This window comes from Peromyscus maniculatus, chromosome 1 (genome assembly GCF_049852395.1).
Source record: "Peromyscus maniculatus bairdii isolate BWxNUB_F1_BW_parent chromosome 1, HU_Pman_BW_mat_3.1, whole genome shotgun sequence".
Classification (NCBI taxonomy): Eukaryota; Metazoa; Chordata; class Mammalia; order Rodentia; family Cricetidae; genus Peromyscus; species Peromyscus maniculatus.
The window spans coordinates 190,556,882-190,578,506 of record NC_134852.1 but is presented as its reverse complement, the minus strand read 5'-3'; the positions used below and the strand labels follow the sequence as shown (position 1 = coordinate 190,578,506).

The 21,625-nt window shown below is 43.4% G+C and overlaps 2 protein-coding genes across 6 annotated transcripts in view; one reads left to right on the top strand and one right to left on the bottom strand.

Moving 5' to 3' along the window:
* LOC102916804 (protein FRA10AC1 homolog) overlaps nucleotides 1-3,421 on the top strand; it is a 29,458-nt gene extending 26,037 nt beyond the window's left edge. For all 4 annotated transcript variants that reach the window (XM_042263088.2, XM_076563010.1, XM_042263094.2 and 1 more), the window contains 2 exons: nucleotides 1,999-2,077; nucleotides 3,096-3,421. In XM_042263088.2, coding sequence (XP_042119022.2) covers nucleotides 1,999-2,077; nucleotides 3,096-3,138 — 122 coding nt within the window. In that variant the 3' untranslated portion in view covers nucleotides 3,139-3,421. The remainder of the gene's footprint in view (nucleotides 1-1,998; nucleotides 2,078-3,095) is intronic.
* An 829-nt stretch (nucleotides 3,422-4,250) lies between these two features.
* Nucleotides 4,251-21,625, bottom strand: part of Pde6c (phosphodiesterase 6C) — a 56,891-nt gene continuing 39,516 nt past the window's right edge. Inside the window, exons 16-22 of one of the 2 annotated variants that reach the window (XM_006976632.4) lie at nucleotides 16,735-16,835; nucleotides 12,197-12,304; nucleotides 12,046-12,109; nucleotides 8,382-8,456; nucleotides 8,211-8,294; nucleotides 7,567-7,723; nucleotides 4,251-4,579 (exon numbers count right to left, since the gene is read on the bottom strand). In XM_006976632.4, the coding sequence (XP_006976694.3) occupies nucleotides 4,518-4,579; nucleotides 7,567-7,723; nucleotides 8,211-8,294; nucleotides 8,382-8,456; nucleotides 12,046-12,109; nucleotides 12,197-12,304; nucleotides 16,735-16,835 (651 nt within the window). In that variant the 3' untranslated portion in view covers nucleotides 4,251-4,517. The remainder of the gene's footprint in view (nucleotides 4,580-7,566; nucleotides 7,724-8,210; nucleotides 8,295-8,381; nucleotides 8,457-12,045; nucleotides 12,110-12,196; nucleotides 12,305-16,734; nucleotides 16,836-21,625) is intronic. The other variant, XM_076563008.1, reaches the window with a different exon arrangement.

The window sequence follows — 21,625 nt, the reverse complement described above, 5'->3', positions numbered from 1 at the left end:
TGAGCTGCTAGGTTCTGAAGGCCATGTAGGTTCTGTTCTCTGACATCTTAACAGTAATGCCAGAGAGATGCCCTTATTAGGCACAGTCAGATTTTCTATCCTTTCTTAGCTCAATGAGTGGAAGATTTTATTCTTGTGTTACCAGTTGAGGACACTGGGAACTGGAGTGATGGCTGTCACAGAACAGGAATCTTCCTCCAAGACTTCATAGTTTCATCATCATGTGTACATAGCTCGTTAGACAGCACCCTCCCCCTCCTGTTTGTTACAATTGGTGCCACAACAGATTCAGTTAGGATCAAAGTTCAGGCATCCACATTGATTCAGGGATCAGAGTCCAGCAGGTAAAAGGCTAGAACCACCGTGGCAAATCAATGCTGCTTTATTTTTGTGCTGTGCTGAACCGAGGGACATTCTGTACTGGCAGCCAAATGTGAGTTAGGATGGAACTCCAGTGTTCGCTCTACAAGGGGATTATCCCTTACAATGTCATTCTTGACTTAGTGTCTCTTAATCATCGCAGTTAAGTAAGTTAAGGTCTGTAAAGGGCACATTGTGTTAGGTTGAGCACATGAGCAGCTAAGCCTCTGTGTGAGATTGCAGTTCTGTTACAAAAAAAAACAACATTGTCGGACATTTTATAAAAATCATGCTTATTGTTTGAGGAAAGAGGCTTCCCCAGACATTGTTCAGAAGAGTGCAGACTTCTGGAGGAAACCTAGCCCTGCCACTGCTTTAGAACGCATGTCTGGTGGCCAGCGATGCTGCCTTTGGAATTGGTATTTTATTTGGAATAGATAAGCACCTCAGATAAATTCAGACAGAAATATATACCGTGCAACAAGAGACACAGTTAGGCTGGGCTGTGGGCCACTGTGGAGCCCTTGCCAGCATTTCTAAGACCCTGGGTAGAATCACCAGCACTGCCCCTCACCCAAGAAAAAGAAAAACAGCCTAACTCCCCACCAATCAGGAATTGAGGATTGGTTAATCAAATTCAATGTAGCTGTTTTTATTTTGTTTTGTTTTTTGTTTGTTTAAAGCTTTCATGGGGCCAGAAAGATAGATGACTCTGTGGTCAAAGCATAGATCGGCCTTACAGAGGCCCATGTTTAGTTGCCAGGACCTTGGAGATCTGACACCTCAGGCTTCTGCAGGCCCCTGTATACACATGCATCATTAAAAATAAATTCTAAAAAAAATTGACATATTTATATATATTGTCAAGGAAAACTGAGCTATCTCAAATCTTTTATTGTTACAGAAAATATGCACAGTACAATCCAATTTATTTTAAAAGTTGTATGTTATATACATACATGTAAACTTATGTATCATGATTTTGTGAGGGCCAACCAGACTTAAATATTGCATTACCTGTAAGCTCCGGATAACTTTTCCTCTGTACTTTAAACATTTGCAAATGGCTTTTATTTTAGACAATAAGTACATATTACCTCTAAAATCAGTAAAAATAATATATTCCTATTTTAAAAATATAAAAAATATAGACCTCAAATGAATCATCTAATACTCAGCTAAAATTTACTCAGTATTGGATAATGTATTAGCAGGCAGACACACTGTTCATGATGTAATTACATCGGTAAGTGACTCCTCTGTGATGACAGCCGTTAGTCTAAAGGAGCTGTTCTTGAGTGCTGGTCCTAATATAGACATGTTCTCTAGGTAAATCTTCACTTCATTTCCGTTGTATGATCAAGGGAATAACTAAATCAGCTGCTCCTGTTTTTCAGTGTAACATGAGGAAGTTGTTCATAAGACAGTAGTTCCATGCCCTCTTTGCTGAGATTCTGCTATTTCTCATATTGTTTAATTTTTAAATTTTATTGTATCTGGAGGAATAACTTAAATTTCCAGGGAATTATAGAAGTTGAAGCTAAATTGCTGTTAAATTCATAGTTAATTTAATTGCACTGGTAAATGATTTAAAAACGTTTAAAAACAAAGCAAAAACCTTTTCTTCTGCATGAGCAGGAAACCCTGATGAGGAAGAAGGTGCTTCGGAATCCGAGCTCTGGAAGGGTCCCCTGCCAGAGACCGACGACAAGTCACAGTGAGTGCTGAGATCATAGATGCTCCCTTCTGTCATCAGCTTAGGAGGCTGCGGAGACAGCTGTTCTTGATATCAGTTCATGACAATATTTAATAGTGCCAAAGGCCCCCTACCCTGGTAAGGTGAAAGTGTATTACCAGCCATTGTTCTTGGCTGTAGAGAGCTGGTGGGCCAGCATCGGTTCATTTTAACAGACAGCCCTCTGTTCTGGCTCGCACTCCTTCTGAGAGGAATGCATCTAGGACAGCCTGTCCCATGATGTTCCGATTCTCAGGCCCCACGCTGAGGAGTCCCTTGAAGGTTTACACAGGTGTGGGAGGACCCCTGCTGACACTCATCTCTGCCTCCCAACAACAGATGACTTGGAGCTCTTGCTCTCCTGCGGCTGACTTCAAAGCCTGAGCTGCTTGGCTGTGTGAGGCTGCTGCAGACCTACCCTTATTGAGCACTGGATGCTTGTCCCTGTATTTGACAGGTTATACCGAAAGGAATGTCCCTCCAAGTTCTGTTCTTTCTTTTAGGCAGAACCTTTACTAGTACAAATATTTACTTACTGGTCTCAGACTAATAAAGACTGTGGCCTGAGCAAATGTCCTCACATTCCTGGGAGTAAGACTTTAACTTTTCTTAAACACGGTTTCTGTTCCATACATTTCTTAAGCAGATTATAATTTGAAATAGTGAACAGAGAAGGTATAGAATCAACCAAAAAAGCAAAGAGAAGCAATGGTGTTTCACAAAGTATTTCAAGGAAAACTCAGGGTTTTTGAGAGAGGTACCAGCATGTGAGCTATTCCAGTTTTAACAATTTTGAGAATAGCTGATTGTTTAGAAACTCAGAATTATTTGAATTATGAAAACATATTGGTATGTAAAATGATCAGCTAATATACTGAAAGTATTTTATTTTTATTAGTCTCATATAATGTATCTCTTAATTTTTTACTCTATTGATTTATCTAATTTTTATTATTTTGAGTGCTCTCAATTGTAATTGATGTTTGTACTTTTTTAATAGGGAAGAAGAATTTGATGATTATTTTCAGGACTTGTTTCTGTGAACTGGGAGAGAGCCTCATTCCTTGGTGAGGTAGTGTCCTGTGAAACTCCGTGAACGTGTCCATGCCACTGAGTGGACAGCCACCAGGCCATGTTTCGGAGGCTCGGACGGGGACTGCCTCAGACACTTCCTTCTCCACTTGGGTGGTGGTGTCTCAGTTGCTTATCCACAGATCTGTCTTGGCCATAGCTCTTCAGTGTATGATACACCGTTGTAAGTGACATTTGAACAGGGAGTGATTGGCATTAAACTGTAAATAAATTATGTAGTGTCTGCTTTTAAAATGGCCAGTGTCCGAGTTTTTCCTTTGACTGGATAATTGTTACTCACTCACTCACTTGACAACTGCTTACCAGGCTTCTGTCAGGCGTGAGGCACTGTGCTGAGATCTTTTGGAAGTCATTTTGCAATCCTTTCTGAACTACCAGAAAATAGTAAATTAGAGTCATGTGTACTGTTAAATATTGTGTAAAAGTTCCTCATTTCTTGAAGGTGTTGTTTCTTCAGCTTATTACTTACAGTGAGTAAAAAGGAATCTTGATTTCTGCGGAAATTATCTGAAATGTCCAACACCAAAGTTGATATTAGTGCTGGAATTCCTATAGCTAAGCGGTCTTACAATAAAGTATATTCATCATCCAGTGATCCTCAGAAAATAGAGTGCTGCAAAGTTAAATGGTAACTGGGAAGACTACGCATTCTTGTACAATAGAGCAGTGTATTTGGGAAGGAAAATACAGTTTGTGATATAGTTGGTGTATGAATTCAGATAACTGAGCACAGTGGCAGATAACGGGAGTCATAGCTGAAGGAATCTTGTTTGGCATCGACTCGGTACAGCTGCCTGGTGCTTTGGCTCTTTGCGCAGTCAGCTACTCTATACCTGCGCTCAGGCTGAGAGATGGCTCTGGACTCACTAGCACCTGCTCTTCTCCCAGAGGACCCCGTCCGTGTCAGGTGGCTCCCAGCGCCTGTGACTCAAGTTGGCGGGGTCTGAAGCCCTCTTCCCCAGGTAACTCAAGGTGTGGGGTCTGAAGCCCTCTTCCCCAGCAGAGGCACACATGCCACATAGACCCACACAGACACAGACATACAAATAAATCTTAATAGGTCTTGTGACTCATTTCAAGAAAGCATATTTTTAATTTAAAACAAACTGGCATAAAATGCATTTTTTGTCATAGTTTGTTCCTTGATTGAACTTTATTTAGCTCACGGGGTTTCTAGGTCAGCAGTAGATACTCTGTGGATAGTCACATGGCATTGTCTCTAGAAATCGTCATTACTCCAGGACTACTGAACTGAATTCAGAGAGGGTCTTTTGAAGGTTTTTTCTCGGAGACTAAGATGATACTTGCGATAGAGACCAGTTGGATTATATTATAACATTAAGCATGTCTTGGACTTTCTGTCTTCAGTGCCACCTCCTGAATCTGTGACCGCTGGTAAAAGACCAAGAAAAAACATCATCAGGAGTCATGTGATACAATGCTTTTATTCTGACATTCTTGTGGTATCTGTGTGAGATCGCCAATTAATAATACTAGCTTATCACAACTCCAAGGGTTTGACTGTTTAAAACCAATTTTTTATTCACAATTGGCTCACTTAAAAATAAGATTCAAGGAGCTGGAGAGATGGCTCGGCCGTTTAGAACACTTGTTATTATTGCAGGGGACTCAGATTTGATTGCTAGCACCCACATGGTGGCTCACAACCATCTGTAACTCCCATTACAAGGGATCCGAACCCTTTCCTGACCTCTTTGTATATCAGCACACATGTGGTGCACATACACATGCAGACAAAATACTCACATACATAAATCGGGAAAAACTGAAAAATAAAATTCGAGTCAGGTGTGATGGTACACGCCTTTAATGCCAGCACTTGGGAGGCAGCGGCAGGTGGATCCCTGAGTGAGTTTGAGGCCATTATGAATTCTAGGACAGTCAAGGCTACATGGTGAGACTTTGTCTCAAAAAATAGATAGATAGATAGATAGATAGATAGATAGATAGATAGATAGATAGATAGATAGGTAGGTAGGTAGGTAGGTAGGTAGGTAGGTAGGTAGGTAGGTAGGTAGGTAGGTAGGTAGGTAGGTGTGGTGGTACACACCTGTAACCCCAGCACTCAGGAGGCAAAGACAGGCAGATCTCTGTGGGTTCCAGACAGCCTAGGCTACAGAGTGAGACTCTCAAAAAACAAAATGAACTGAAACTTGATAAGCAGTTACCATCTCAGTGTTTCAGTGAAATTAAACAAGCTGGAATCTGAGCTAGAGGCACAAAACCTGAAGCCCGGGAGAGAACTCTTCAAGTAATAGACAGAAATTAGAAATAAACGTATGCAAATAACATGTAGAAGACCTATGTCCACTTGGAGTAATTAGGGGAGGGGTTGGAGTCAAAACAAAAACAATACATTGTGCACATACGTGAAATTCTCAAGAATTGATAAAAATATTTGCTAAAGAATGAAGACAACAAATATAGGAGTCACTTGGGGAAGGTGGCTGTATCCTCATCAGAGACATCTTTGTCCTAAGGCATTTCTCCTCATTCTAACAGGAGAGACAAAGTAACGTCAGAAGTGGAACGAATCAGTCAAAATCTCTTCTGTTTTCCTGAAGTGCAGCTCAGACCTTCCTGCGCCAACCTCTCCCCTGACTGTGTCACGCAGCTGGCTGCAGGCTACATACTGTTAGTCACTGCTTACACCACCAGCTTCATCTGGTACTCGGGTTTCTGTCCATCCGTCCGTCCATCCGTCCTTGACTACACATGGACATGTTTTGAAATGATTCTGCCACACCAAGCTTATTCCGTCAGAAGTTATTTTACATATCCTATTTTTTCTCTTCTCCACTCACCTCTGCTCCTTTGTGTGAGTTGGGACTTACTGTCTTGGGACCTCAGCACAGACACCCCCTTTTCAGGGAGGCCTTCCTGTGTTCTCTGTATACACCGCAAGCTTTCTCCAAGGCTCACCATCAGGTTATGCATTAGTCACTTAATGCCCAGCTCTCCCTTCAGAGGTGAGAGCTTGGAGATAAGGTCCCTGTCTTTTCCCAAGGCCTAATACAGCCTTGTGAGAACACATACCCTGTGAATATTTGAATGAGTGGGCATGAAGGCATCAGAAACCCTGCTTTTATTCCATTGAGGGACATCGATAACTTTGGTAAGGCAAATATTCCCACTTCAATGAACTGATTAAACTCTGAACAGTGCAGTCGTCTAGAAGCATCTTCATGCAGGGCCTCCCACACACAGATGGTTTCTCTGCCAACAGGAACGACTTACAAAACTGTTACAGTGCTAACCTTTGGAGACAGACATTAACATCTCAGCCTGAGGAAATCGCTCAGTAGGAAAAGGGTTGCCAACGCAGGCACAAGGACCCGAATTCGATTCCCAGTACCCATGTGAAAAAGCTGGGCATGGTGGTATGTGCTTGTCATCCCAGTACTGGGGAGGTAGAAACAGATGGATACACAGGTCTTGCCAGCCAGCTTGGCTAAATAGATGAGTCCCAGGTCAGTAACAAAACCTATCACTGTGACACACAAGGTACACAGCTCCTCAGAGCTCCACACCAACACACACACACACACACACACACACACTCATTCATAAACATGCATGGACAACTCACCATCAATTTAGCATTCTGCTTTCTGCAATGCTAGGAAATGCTCTACCATAGAGCTCCAGCCCAGCCCAGCATTTTGCTATCAATATGAACATTCAGTTGAAGAACTGACAATTCATTGTAAGCACTTTAACAGGCTTTCTGAAAGCAATGATAAACCTGTCAAGTGACTGGGAGTAGAAATTTCAAGCCAGAGAAAATAGCACCACGTGAAGATATCTGGGGGACAAGTAAAGATTTAGCATCTCCTTCAAGCCACCTCACATGGTTGGCCAACTTGAACTTTACCTGTAGGACTTCCTTCAGATGTCAATCTGTAAAACCTCTTGCATAGTCTGGAGAGTTTGGGCAAGTTGCCCAGAGTTTCACAGCTAATGCAGGGTGTCCCATTTGCACTGTCTTCCCATCTATTCCTGACCCCTGACCTTATGTTTGACACGATGCCCTAGAGCCACCTGCTAGAGGGTACTAATACCCACCGACAGCCTCTGCAGTACTGGGACCTGGCTGGCTGGGGCTGTCAACTCCTGGAGCATAAGATCTCGACTGAGGGCGAGACAACCCTGAAAACCACAAACTTCTTTAACTTACCTACCTGCATCAGCAAAGCAGTTTTCCTATTAGCACAGATGCTCTGTATTTTTGTCACATGACACCCACTCACCCACCCCTACACACACACACACACACACACACACACACACACACACACACACACACACACGTCTCTGGCTACTGCACACTCACACAGGCAAACTCGATTCCAGCTAACCTTTTCCATCCACTGCTCCTTCTTCCTGCTTTCCCACCTGCTCTTCGGTCACCCTCACCTTCGCCTCATATTCCTCCGCCAGTGATTTCCATTCCGCTCTGTTATTCTGAAGGCCGTCCAGCATGGGGGTGATCTCTTTGTGAAACCGCGAGAACTCCTGCAGAGAATTTGAGACCGGAAACTAGTTAATCACACAGCTGATTTTCAATAGTGTTCATAAGCAGAAGAGAAGCTGGGAGGTGGGCGGTGCTTGGAGCTGCTGGGATGAGCCTGGGTGCTTCGGAAGCTTGGGCGAGGCAGGGGCTCTTTGCTGTCTGTCAAGTAGATCATCTGTGAGTTGTTGCACATTTTATTCCACTCTGAATAAATCAAAGTCAATGCTCAAAATACTGTGGAGGACATGACCTGGTGGTTTTCTTCACTGGTAACTTTGCTTTAGTCAACTTTTTGTTTGATTTTTAAGCCCAGGTGGCCTGAAACTTACCATGTAATCCAAGGTGACTTTGAACTTTTGATCCCCCTGCCTCCTGAGTGCTAGGATTACAGATGCGCACCACCATAGCTGGCTCACTCTAGTTAGAGTTTGAAAGAAAAATTCTCATTTAAATGATTACACAGTTCATTCAAATAATTTGTTTACATACCTTATATACAAAAGTACAAACAAAATCAATAAATCCCACTTGAAGTTTGGGGAGTTCGTCTTTTTTGTTTCTGTCCATCATGGGCTAGAAGAGAAGGAAATCCTTTAAAGACGTTTTTCAGGGCTTTAGGGATGGTTTTAATTAGTGACATGGTTATGGCAAGGTCTTTACAATTGGTTGCTGCTGCAGCACTGTTCTTTCCAAGTCACCTTGTTCCCAGAATTCATTTGCCACCAGAAGTGCCACCTGCAAAAGACAGAGGCATGCTTTGGGATACCCACTATCAGCAGAGAACTTCCGTCATGTCAGCATGAGTGACATCTAAGGATCTTCCAGTCAACGCTTGAGGGGTCATCAAGCCAGCTGCTCTGAAGTTAGAAAACAGATGCCACGTGCAGGTTAGGCTGAAATGGGAAAGGGTTCTCTCCCCACTTGAGGGTTCTGGTCCAACTCCGAGAGTACGTCTTCTGTTTCTATTGCCATCACTTCTCAGTAAAGAGGGGGGATGGGAGAAGGTTGAGTTTCTCAAACCAAGATGCCTCCAACCCTCACGTTTTCTAATCCTGTTATTAGCTGTGGTCATCTAGCATAGGTTTGTATATGGTGAACACACACACACACTCACACACCACACACACACACACACACACATCTACATCTTGACAGCTGTGTGAGGATAATCAAGTATTAATTCACATAATGAAAGATAACACCTCATGATGGACAGACATTTGCTAGCTACCTGACATTGGTGGAAGCCTGGCTTGCCAAGAAGGAAGAGATGGGGCATCGTCTTTCAGATGCTCACAGTGTAGTGAGAACAGTTTGCCCTCAGTGTGGTATGTACTACAACACTAATAGGCTTACTGCCATGGGTAAAAGAGGAAGAAGAAGAGGCACGTCATGCCAGAGGGAGGCGGCTTTTCTGTTATCCAATGAGAGTTGAGCAGTAGATAATCTAGATAAAAAGGAGGAGAAAATTATGCACAGAACAGACTGCCTGAGTCTTATCCCAGAGCTTGGAGTGTGTGGTGCCAGCTTGGGGTGATGGGTAATGACCCCAGAAGGGTGAGGGAGGGGACAGGTAATGACAGGCCTGTGCACTGTATCGGGAGGATGAACTTGGGTCTCCAGGCCAAAACTTCCATCTCTATCCTGTGGTTATCTCTGTACAGGTTTTGTGAGAAGAAAGTAGACTTCTGGTTTTTTGTTTTTGTTTTTGAGACAGTGTTTTGTTATGTTACCCTGGGTAGCCTTGAACTTACAATTATCTTGTCTCAGTGTCTCAGCTGGCATTACAGATACATATCATCATGCCCAGCTCAAAAACAAAACAAAAAAGATTTTGTAAAAGCAAATAAGTGAGCTGGAAACTTCTGTGCTGTATCATTGAGAATCCTTTCCAAGCATGGAGTGAGCAGAACGCTATAGATAATTCAGGCAACAGGTCAGAGGACAGAAGAGGACAGGGAATCATTGATGAAGATCAGCCAGGAGGCCACCACTAGGCTGTCCATCAAAGGCTACATTCAAATCCTTTTTGACATGGGGGGGGGGTCTCATGTAGCCCAGGTTGGTCTCAAACTTACTATGTAGCCCAGGGTATCCTTGAACTTTTGATTCTCTTTTTCTGCACCTCCAAAGTGATGAGATTAGAGGCATGCATCAACATGCTCTATTTATGAGGTGCTGGGATCTGAACTCAAGGCTCCCTGAGTTCTAGGCAAGCACTCTTCCAACTGAGACACATCCTCAGCCCTGGATACAGTCTTACAGATGCCATATTGGGTGTGACAGGCAGAAAGGATTAGAAATGATGGTGAGCTCAAGGGAGACCCTGAATGTCTGGCTTAAGCCTAACAGATAAAGAATATAGGTGGGAGCTGGGGAGATGGCTCAGTGGTGAAGTGTTTGCCAACAACTTTAAGGACCTGAGTTCCAATCCCCAATGCCACGTAAAAAGCTAGAAGGTCTACAGCCCCCACATAGGGTTTATATCAGGATCCAGGTGAATCCCTGGAGCTCAGTGGCCAGACAGACAGCTTCGCTCAAACAGCGAGTTCCAGGTTCAGTAAGGAGACCTGATCTCAAAAAATAAGATGGAGAACACTGGAGAAGGACATCCCAACTTTGTCCTCTGGCTTACACACACACACACACACACACACACACACACACACACACACACACACACACACACACCAACACATCAACAATACAGAAGGAAGAACAGTCATGTCGATTTGAATGCTTATTTGCTGTTGGAATTTGATCAAACCTCCCAGCAGGTCCCACTTGCCTCCCCCTCCCTGATAAAGGAGGTGATGAAGCTTGAGAAAGACAGATTGACCTTGACCTTTCCCGATCTGGCAAGCTCATTCAAGAGGTGCTCCTCACCTGTGGAGGAAGCGCAATGGAGGTAGAGAGAGGCCAAGACCCTGAGCAAGTGGCCTTGCTAAGTTCCCTGGTTATCACCATTTTACAGCTGTGTTTCTCCATGAACGACTTCTTCATCAATTCTTGCATAAAAATATATGAGGCTACAGGGCTGGAGAGATGGCTAAGTGGTTAAGAGTGGACAGTGTTCTTCCAGAGAACCTGAGTTCTGTTCCCAGAATACACATCTGCTCACAACTGCCTGTAACCCCAGCTCTAGGAGATCTTATGTCTTCTCCTTGAGCACTACATGCACATGCACAAATTCTCTGCCACTGCCCCCGCAACTCACACACACACACACACACACACACACACACACACACACACACACACACACTTTAAATGTTATTCAAAAATATATGAAAATAACTTTCTTAAGGCCTTTGTCCACTTATGAAGGCTCTTATGTCATGTATGTATAAACTTAACATAAATTTATACACTTCTCTCTTTGCAGGCTGTCTTTTACTTAGGACCTACAGCCATAAACCAAGGATGGCTAGGACAAAAAGGTATTTGCCCTCTCCCACAATGGGTTCCAATGACTTTTTGTTTCTAGATATAATCAGGATGGACAGTTGAACCAAAGAAATCTTGGCTCCTCTGCTGAAGTTTTCACCTAGACATCATTGAAAAAAAGCAGCTTCTTCCAGCCAATCAATGAGAAAACAAGTAGCTAAGCACCGTCTTTGCCCTCCCCACAAAGTAGACAAAGAACAGCCCTGAATGTGGATTCTCTGTCAGCTCCTTCCAGTCACTTTATGGAAGACCCCGGGAACAGCACCAGCTACGCAGAGCGAACAGTCCCTTCCCCAGGGCCCGTTCTGACTTATCTGCCTACTGAACAGCTCATAAGTTGAGTTCACTTGATAGGCCTTACTATGTAGCCAGGCTATCATTGAATCCTGTATCCTCCTGCCTCAGCCTCCTCAGGAGCAGTCGGATTACAGGTTTGAACCACCATGCCTGGTGAATTCTGCATAAAAAATTTTATAGCTTGTTCAATAATAAGGAGTTCTGTCCCCCACTTTCACCCCCCTCCATTTTCTTTTCAAAGTCTTCTGTATTTTCCTTGTTCTGGGACATGATCCAATGACCGGCTGACCTGCTGTTGTCTGTAAAGATCAGAATAGTACTCTGGGGTTGCCAGAGATCACTGTGTGGCCTTTCACAGGATTTAGACAGCACCTGGTGTGTGACAGGAAAAGAAATGCCTCAGGACTTGCCTGACTCTGCACTTTCCAGGGCGTGATGATGGCAGACAGGTGTGTGGCGGATCGCAGGTGTGTGACGGGTCACAGGAAATGCAGCTGGGCTTGCCTGACTGCACCCCCCAAGGCTATCGGACAGGTGGGTCCCAGGTGTGTTACAAGAAAGGCAATGCTGTGGTACTTGCCTGGCTCTGCACCTCCCAAGGCTTGGTGATGGCAGACAGGTCACAGGCAGTCATCATCATGGCCCTTATGAAGAAATGAAAAATTAGCAAACTAGAAAAAGTACAAAACATGCTGTTTTGCTAAAAAGGGATCAATATTCTGACTGCTCACATAATGACCTCCTTTTTGGTTGGGTCGGAAGTTACATATTTGACGGTTTCCTCTTCACTTTGCATGTGTTCACAGGCATCAACAATCTTTTGAAACATGGTCCTCTTCCTGGAAAAGATACAGCTGTACATCATTTTGTTTTGTGGTGATATTGTTTCCCCCAATATATTGTGCACCCTAATAAACTTATCTGGGGTCAGAGAACAGAACAGTCACTAGTTAGACATAGAGGCCAGAAAATGGTGGCACACACACCTTTAATCCTATCACTTAGGAGGTAAAGATCCATCCTGATCTCTGTGAGTTCAAGGCCACAACTGAAAACAGCCAGTCATAGTGACACACGCCTTTAATTCCAGGAAGTGATGGCAGGAAGCAGAAAGGTATATAAGGCGTGAGGATCAGGAACTAGAGGCTTTTAGGCTTTCAGCAGCAGTTCAGCTGAGATCCACTGGGGTGAGGACTCAGAAGCTTTCAGTCTGAAGATTCGTGGAAACAGGATCCAATTAGGAGTTGTGGAGTTAAGGTTAGCTGTGGCTTCTTCTGCTTCTCTGATCTTTCAGAATTCACCCCAATACCTGGCTCCTGTTTTTTGTTGTTTTTTTTTTAATAAGACCCTTAAAGATTTGTGCTACAAATTTTTCCACAGAAAATGATCTTAAGCGTGTGCTTTTCATATTCTATGTTCCCACTCTGCCTCAGGCTGTCTGCTTAGCAGGGGCCAAGAGCCAGGATAGAGAGCAGGCAGTTCTGACTACCTCTGGCATAAAGGGGCTGGAGGCAGAAAAAGTACAAACCACAGAGTGGGGCGAACCCAAGAAAGTTTGAATACAGTCAAACCAAAAGTTCAAACAAGAAAAAAAACGAAACAAGCGCCAGGGCCAGGCAGGCGCTGTACCATCACAGCACACACGCCCAACAAAAACACAGAAACCAAACTACATGGATGGCCGCTCTCACTGGCAATTGGGAAATGCAGATCTAAACAGTAGGGTAGCTTCTCATACTCAACAGGTTAGCAAACTAAAATCCGATGTGTCCAGATCAAGAGTACTTCAGATATGGAATCAGAGGCCCCTGGCATGCTGCTGGTAGGATGTAAATGGTGGAGCCCAATACTGCAAGACAGCATACACAAAACACGTGTACACCCCACAACACTGCCACTCTGTGCACAGACACTCCCATATATGCACAACGATCTGCAATGTAGCATTGTGGACAATAATGGAGATAAGATATAATCTGAATTTATTTCTGTGTGGGAGTGTAAGGGAATTATTGTCTGTCCAACAGTTAAACACTACAATTGGAGCAAGTGAATTGGCTCTCTGTGCATTACCAAGGGGGAGCCTTTTAATTTACTATCTATCTATCTATCTATCTATCTATCTATCTATCTATCTATCTATCTATATTTCTTTCTATCTTTCTCTTTCTATCATCTATCTTTCCTTCTATTATCTATCTATCTATCTATCTATCTATCTATCTATCTATCTATCTCCATATGTGTACTTGTTTGTGTGTGGACAGTGAATAGGGATGAGGGGATGGGTGTACATTTATGTGTAAAAGCCAGAAGGGGACATCAGGTGTCTTTCCTTGATGGGTCCCTTTCTAGCTGTCCTCACTAACATTCCCTCCTTATGCTAGGGTTACAGTTGCTTCCTGTCACTCAGTTTTTTGTGTGGGTGGTGAGGAATCCAAACTCAGATCTGCATACTTATATGGCATTTGCTTTACCCACTGAGCCCAATTGCCGGATCTTTTATTAATTTTTAAAAATTTTTTGGTTTTTCGACACAGGGTTTCTCTGTGTAGCTTTTCACCTTTCCTGGAACTCACTTGGTAGCCCAGGCTGGCCTTGAACTCACAGAGATCTGCCTGGTTCTGCCTCCTGAGTGCTGGGATTAAAGGCATACACCACTACACCCAGCTCTTTTATTAATTTTTAATTGCATTTTTGTTTGGCTGCATCAGGGTCTTGTCTTGAATTTGATGTGATCGTGAATGTCTTATGATTTACTTGTAGTGCTTCGACATGAATTTTTTTAAAATCAATCTAGAAGTGTCATATCACCAAAGGCAAATCTTTAAAACACAATGCTGTGTGGGAAAATCGAGTTGCAGGAACATATTTGCAGACAGTAGGGTGTCATGTGTGGAAAAAAATTCAAAACACACTCAGCAGTGCCTCATAGGAACAGGAGTAGAAAGGATGGATGGAGCTTATCAGTATCAGATGGCTCTCTTTGGAAAGTGAGAGGACTTTTCGTGATGAAATGGGGGTGGAGTACCCCCATGGTATCTCTGCTTCTGTTTCTGTCCTTAAATACTGAATTCTGAGCCAGGTGGTGGTGGTGCACACCTTTAATCCCAGTTCTTGGGAGGCAGAGGATCTCTGAGTTCAAGGCCAGCCTGGTCTACAGAGTGAGTTCCAGGACAGCCAGAGCTACACAGAGAAACCCTGTCTCTAAATAAACAAAAACAAGCCAACAAACGAATCCTGGATTCTGAAGCACATGTCACATGATGGGTGACCACTGGTGGGATGTGAGCCCTGGGTGTCAGGATACCATTATGGTGTCCTAAGCATTTGTAATCATAGCTGAACTGTTTAATGAAGTTGGATTTTTTTTTTTTTTTTTTTTTGGTTTTTCGAGACAGGGTTTCTCTGCATAGCTTTGCGCCTTTCCTGGAGCTCACTTGGTAGCCCAGGCTGGCCTCGAACTCACAGAGATCCGCCTGGCTCTGCCTCCCGAGTGCTGGGATTAAAGGCGTGCGCCACCACCGCCCGGCATGAAGTTGGATTTTTAAGGACAAGGCAAAATTTGACAGTGCCAAAGTCACCAAATATTTGGATCCTATAAATAGCCCACCTCTTTCTAACCAGTGTTCACCATGAAACTTGATATTTCGCTTAGAAGAGAGTGTGCAGATACTTGGCATATCTGGCCTCCTTGGCCCTCTGCTGTGTAAAAACTCAGGTTTCGGGAGTTTAGTTTGTGTTAGAATCATCAAAATTGTTCAATCCACAACTCTCACAGGGTCAAATTTCTGAAATAACACATACCAGATTCTGGGCAAGCATTCTACCACTGAACAAATCCAGTTAAATACTAGATTCTGGACCACGGTGAATGACCAGGACACACAGCCATGGGGTGCAGTTTCGTGACATTGTTCTTCAGGCCATGCGCCACTGTACCCTCTTGTTTGTGCTTCAAATCACAAGGTATTTAACAGGGCAGGCTTGTGCTTTCGAAAGTATGTCTCCAAAACAGAGTAAGTTCACTGTCAGTCAACTGTCTTGAGGATAACTAACATTCCAAAAAGAAAACAGATTTGTGAGCCTGGTTTTAAAAACTTATGCATATGTGTGGATGGCTACAGAGGCCAGATGGAACATTGTATCCCTGAAGCCATTGTTAGAGGCCATTGTGAGCATGGGTCCTGGGAATCCAACTCCAATCTTCTGTAAGAATATCAAATGCTCACAAGTAATGAGTCATCTCTCTAGCCATGTAAACAAGCCTTTTAACTGCTGTGGGCTGTCCTTCTGTGTGCTATGAATATGTATTACTCTCATTGGTTAATAAAAAGCTGACAGGCCAGTAGCTGGGCAGGAAGTTAGGCGAGAAAGCCAAACTGAGAATGCTGGGAAGGGGAAGGGCAGAGTCAGGGGTTGCCAGCCAGATGCAGAGGAAGCAAAATGAGAATGTTGTGCTGAGAAAAAAATACCAAGCCACATAACTAAACATACATAAGCATTATGGGTTAATTTAAGTGTAATAGCTAGTTAGTAATAAGCCTGAGCTACTAGCTGGGCATTTATAATTAATATAAGCCTCTGAATGATAATTTGGAAAGGGATTGCAGAATGGGCAGGACAGAGAAAAGCCTCCGTTTACATTTAACTTTAGTGCAGTTTATAGAAGGCAGAACCACACCAGGTTCAAGAGTGTTCTGACACCTGTAACACGAATCTTAAAAAGTCTTATTAATAAAAACAAACCTGGAACTAGGTATTGGGGTGAACGCTGAAAGATCAGAGAAACAGAACAAGCCACATCTAACCTCACCTTGTCAACTCCTCAGCTGATCTTGTTTCTTCAGACTGAAAGCCTCTGAGTCCTCATTTGAATAGATCTCAGCTGAACTGCTGCTAAAAGCCTAAAAGCCTAAAGAGGCTCTAGTTCCTGGTCATCACGCCTTATATACCTTTTTGCTTCCTGTCATCACTTCCTGGGATTAAAGGTGTGTGCCACCATGCCTGGCTCTATTTCCAGTGTGGCTTTGAACTCACAGAGATCCAAATGTCTCTCTGCCTCTGGAATGCTAGGATTAAAGAGGTGTGTGTGTGTATGTGTGTGTGTGCGTGTGTGTGTGCGCGCGCGCATGCACGCGCGCACCGCCATTTTCTGGCCTCTATATCTAGTGGCTGTTCTGTTCTCTGACCCCAGATAAGTTTATTAGGGTGCACAATATATTGGGGAACACAATATATCACCACAGATACCCATTCTTATACTTACTTGAAATACAAAGCCAGGTCAGTTGCTATTATTGCAACCTCAAACAAATGGATCACTGTTTCAAACTGCCGCTTGTTTAGATTCTGGAAGATGTTTAAACTCTGTAAGATGAACAATTCACAAGAAAGGATGAACAATTCACAATAAAATACAACTAGTTGACCTTTGGTTCAACAAACAAACAAAACAGTGAGTTCATATAGCCTGTCTTTCAACGTTTTTGATGTCTTTTTAAAAAATGATTTATTTATTTTTATTTTATGTACATTGGTGTTTTGCCTGTGTGTATGTCTGTGTGAGGATGTCAGATGTCCTGGAGCTGGAGTTACAGACAGTTGTGAGCTGCCATGTAGGTGCTGGGAATTGAACTCAGGACCTCTGAAAGAGTAGCCAGTGAGTACTCTTAACCATTGAGCCATCTCTCCAGCCCCTGATACCTATTTTTTTAATGGTTTAAGTACAAATCTCTACTCTACTTTGAGTAGGTCATTTAAACTCTAAAAATAGGTTCAGCTACTCTATATCTTCATTTTTAGAATAAATAATTTGTTATCTTTCAGGACTATATGAAAATATAACAATAGAATAAATACTTACTTGTATTAATTGAGGCACTGTAAGAAAGGATTTCTGAGCCGGGCGGTGGTGGCGCACGCCTTTAATCCCAGCACTTGGGAGGCAGAGGCAGGTGGATCTCTGTGAGTTCGAGGCTAGCCTGGGCTACCAAGTGAGTTCCAGGAAAGGCGCAAAGCTACGCAGAGAAACCCTGTTTCGAAAAAAACCAAAAAAAAAAAAAAAAAAAAAAAAAAAAAAGAAAGAAAGGATTTCTGGGATGTCCAATGGTTAGCCATGTGGCACTGCTGACAAGCTAATTCTAGAGTAACCATGAAACCACTGTCTCTTAGAAATGGCCAACGACAACACTAATATTCATGTATGTAGAAAAAATAACGAACCTCCTTGTGTTACCCTTAAAATGTTTTCTTGCAATATTTAACAAAGAATTAGTAGATCTTTTTTTTTTCAGAATTTCTCATTAATAATATCTTCATTTATGAATTAGTTTCATTTCTTCATTTTCTAGATTACCAGAATAGAAAACTTGGAGTGGTTATTAAAAGTCATGGTGTTCTGTATGGACCATTTCAGTCATGCAGGACAGAGGACAGAGGTACAATGGTATTGCCAAATGAAGGTGACAAAACCCGGGACAATTCCATGGGAGAGAGAAAGGCAACAGTCTGTAGGCCTGTGTGGAGACGAGAGGAATATAACGCAGAAAGGAATACTGAACTGAACTCCAAACTGGTAAGAGCAAGTGAGTATTTCCTGCACCTACCAGCTTCTAAGTGCTACGTGAATGCTCTTAATCTATGACAAACCATAATGCAGAGATGTTAAGCAACTTGCTTTGGGTTAAACAGCCAAAACAGGGCAGGTATGGTATCTGAACCGATGTAGTCTGCCCACTGGTGGGTGCTCTCAGTTTCTACCCCACACTGCCTTTCAGCAAGAAGCCTGGGACCAGGTCCCAGCTTTACTGTTGAAAGCCGAATATGCTGGACACAGCCCTAACATCTGCCTTTGTTTTCTCAACTGGGATAAATTGTCCTTCCAACTGCCTAACTCATAGTCTGTGCTCAGTAAAGACCCATGCAAGGTCAACTCCAGTGAGGCAAACCTGAGGAATTACTAGAAATTAAACTTGCTACAAGTTAACTCACTGTTGTTGTATCTCCATTATGATAATATAAATTATTATATAGAGTTTTGAGACCACCTTCAGGTTAAAACAAAATTAAACAAAATCTTAACCCTAAACCAAATCTGGCTGTTGGTCATTCTAGAAGGCTTTTGAGGTTTTGCCCAAGAACTCAAGCTCTAGACATGATAAGTTTTCATGGAGGCCATCTATTTATATCATCTGGAACAAGAACTGGCATTTTGAAAGACATATGTAAACAGTAGACCGGAATCTATCATTTGTTTATTAAAACATTGAATTCATTGTTGCAACTATAGTGTGTGTTTTCAGATGGGCAGAGTCAAGCAGTGCCCAGTAAACTTCCAAATTGCAGGAAAAAAAAACTGTCTGGATTAAAATCATATTCCTACTTGGGACTGTTCACAATGACTCCACCGGGCATCTCAGTCCAGATCCAATGTGGGTTTTGTCTGTGTGTTTTGTTTTCTTTTAAGGCATGGTCTCATGTTGCCCAGGCTATGTATCCAAGAAAACGTTGGATTCCTTGCCTTCTCCCTCTCCCTCCAAAGTGTGGGGGTTTCAGGCATTCCACCATGCCACCAGGCTACAGCAGCGAAGTTCATCCAGTATTAATGGAATGCCCATTGCTGGGTGGCAGAATTGAATGCCATCACTTCCATTTATAGTTTCCCTCCATATTTCACCTAATACTTGAATTTTTAGTCCTAAGCTATGAATTCTTAAAATATATAAGCAAGTAATACTTATCTCCCTATCCCTGCACATTGTTCTGAAAACATTATATAAAGATGCAGGTGCGCCAAAACAAGGCCGGGTCTCTAGGCCAGTTCTAGCCAGGCCAGCCCCTAACTGCTTAGCTGGTGTGTGTGTGTGTGTGTGTGTGTGTGTGTGTGTGTGTGTGTGTGTGTGTGTGTTCTCATAAATTTGACTAACAATATCACAACCTATTCACTCAGGTCACAAGCTGATTTCTGTCTGGTTTGAAATACAGTCAGTCCTATGTGTCAAATTCTAGGAAAGTTAAGTGTAGGGTGAAAGGGCCAACTGAACATGAAAGCAACCAATCCCTGAGCACAAAATCCAGCCAATCTGAGTTTGTCCAAGCACAAGAGGATCAAAATCTGACCAATTCCGCACCGCCTATCCGGAAAATCGTCTCCCTAGAAAAGCTCCGCCTCTAAGAAGCCCCGTACAAGCCTCTTCTCCTGTTCAGATGGCTGCTGTCTTCCTCCACCCTGGCAGAGGCAGCCACTCTCCTGATTCCTCCTTTCCAAATAAATCTCTTGAAGGAGTTTTGGGTGAAGGTCTTTCGCCAGCTCAAAGGAGCAGAATCTCTGCTGGGAAGCTCCTTAGGGAGCAGAGCAGAAGAAGCAGAGGACACCTCCGCTGGGAAACTCCTGAGCAGAGCAGAAGTAACAACTTTTCGCTGGAGCTGGAGCAGACTGCTACATTTCTGCAGGGTTTCCCCTAGGCAGAGGGAAGCAGAAGTAACATCTTGGGCCAGAGCTGGGACGAAATGGGTACCTCTGCTGGGAAGCTCCCTTAGGGGAGCAGAGCAGAGCTCAGCTGTAAGGACTCTCTCTCTCTCTCTCTCTCTGAGAGGAGCAGGATTGCCACATCCTGAGAGGAGACCCCCGCCTCCCAGACCCCAGCTTCAGGTATAGCCTGGCTTACCAACAAGTCAGGATACCTTTCTCCTCACAGCTGTAGGTATCCAGGATACCTTCCCTTCACAGCTGTAGGTATAGCCTGACTTCCTGACAAGTCAGGATACCTTTCTACCTTTCCCTCCGGAGCTGTAACACTGGCAATAAGGACGTTTCAGTTCAATGTATTACAATATGAAAAACAAAAGGTCTGAGTGATGCCCACAAGAGCCAAAATTGCTGAATAAATTCTAAGGATTTCTCTTATTAAAAATATGAAAACTTTTAGTAGGCTTATTTTCTTTACAGAATAATAAAAAAGAGCCACACTATTTTCCTAAAATATAAAAGGCATATATTATGAGCTAAAGCGTCAATTTGTTGTGGTCAATTTGACTGCTCATAAATAGGCTGTGTGATTGTGTTGTCTAGCAACCATATTGACAAAGCTTTAAACATCTGCAATTAGAGGTTCAATCGCATTGTAGACAGGTCCTTGAAAAGGCAGTATACATTACTGAGAGGCAATATTCCTTTTTAGAAAGAATAATAATCATTTGCATGGCCATCAAAGCCAGGTGTTCTAGTTTGCATCTCTGATACTGGTAACCAAAAGCTACATGGGGAGGAAGCAGCTTGTTTTAGCTAGCCGACTACAGCCCATCCCTGGGGGAAGCCACAGCAGGAACCTGAGGCATGAGCTTGAGGCACGCTCCCATGGAGGAACACTTCTTACTGCCTTGGTCCTCAGGCTCAAGCTCAGCGAACTTTCTTGTACAACTCAGGACCACCTGCCCAGGGGTGGTACTGCCTGCCCCCCAGTGGGCTGGCACCCTACATCAGTTAACGATCAAGAGCATGCCTCATAAGCGGGCCCACAGGCTAAACTGATGGAGGCGATTTCTCAGTTGACGCTCCTTCTCCCCAGCTGTGACAAGAGGACAACCAAGACTAGCCACCACACCAGGTTAGACTGCAACAAAGACCATAAAAAACAAAGACGGAAGAGTGCACCTCTGTTATAAACCGTCAAAACCCAGAAAGGGAAACACGTAAGCTACTAGGTGCCTTCTAAGTTGTGTGGTGGGACACTCGGCTGAAGTTCCTTAAATACATTTGCCTTACCAGGCGGAGTGTGGCTGACAGATTAGAATTTACTTTGTCTCACTGTGGTATGGAGAGGGATGCACAGGAAATACTTCTTCAGGAATACTGCCCCACGAAGACTGTCCCACAGCAAAACAAAGGCTCCTGACAAACTAGGCATTGACAGGAGATTTTCATCTCCCAGAATCCCTTTCAGCTACCCTTTCTTTTCGTTGTCCCAAACTGGGTATCATCCATGCCCTGAACTGTGTACTATCTTTAGGCTGGAACAGGTCAGTCTATTTCCTTCCTCAGCCTTTATTGGGACCTTATTACAGAAGCTGAGGAAAAAGCCCATCCTCCAGAGTGCAGTTTTCCTGTGAACATGTGATGCTAAGCAGGTTCTCCGTCTGTGTAAAACATGATTTCCTTC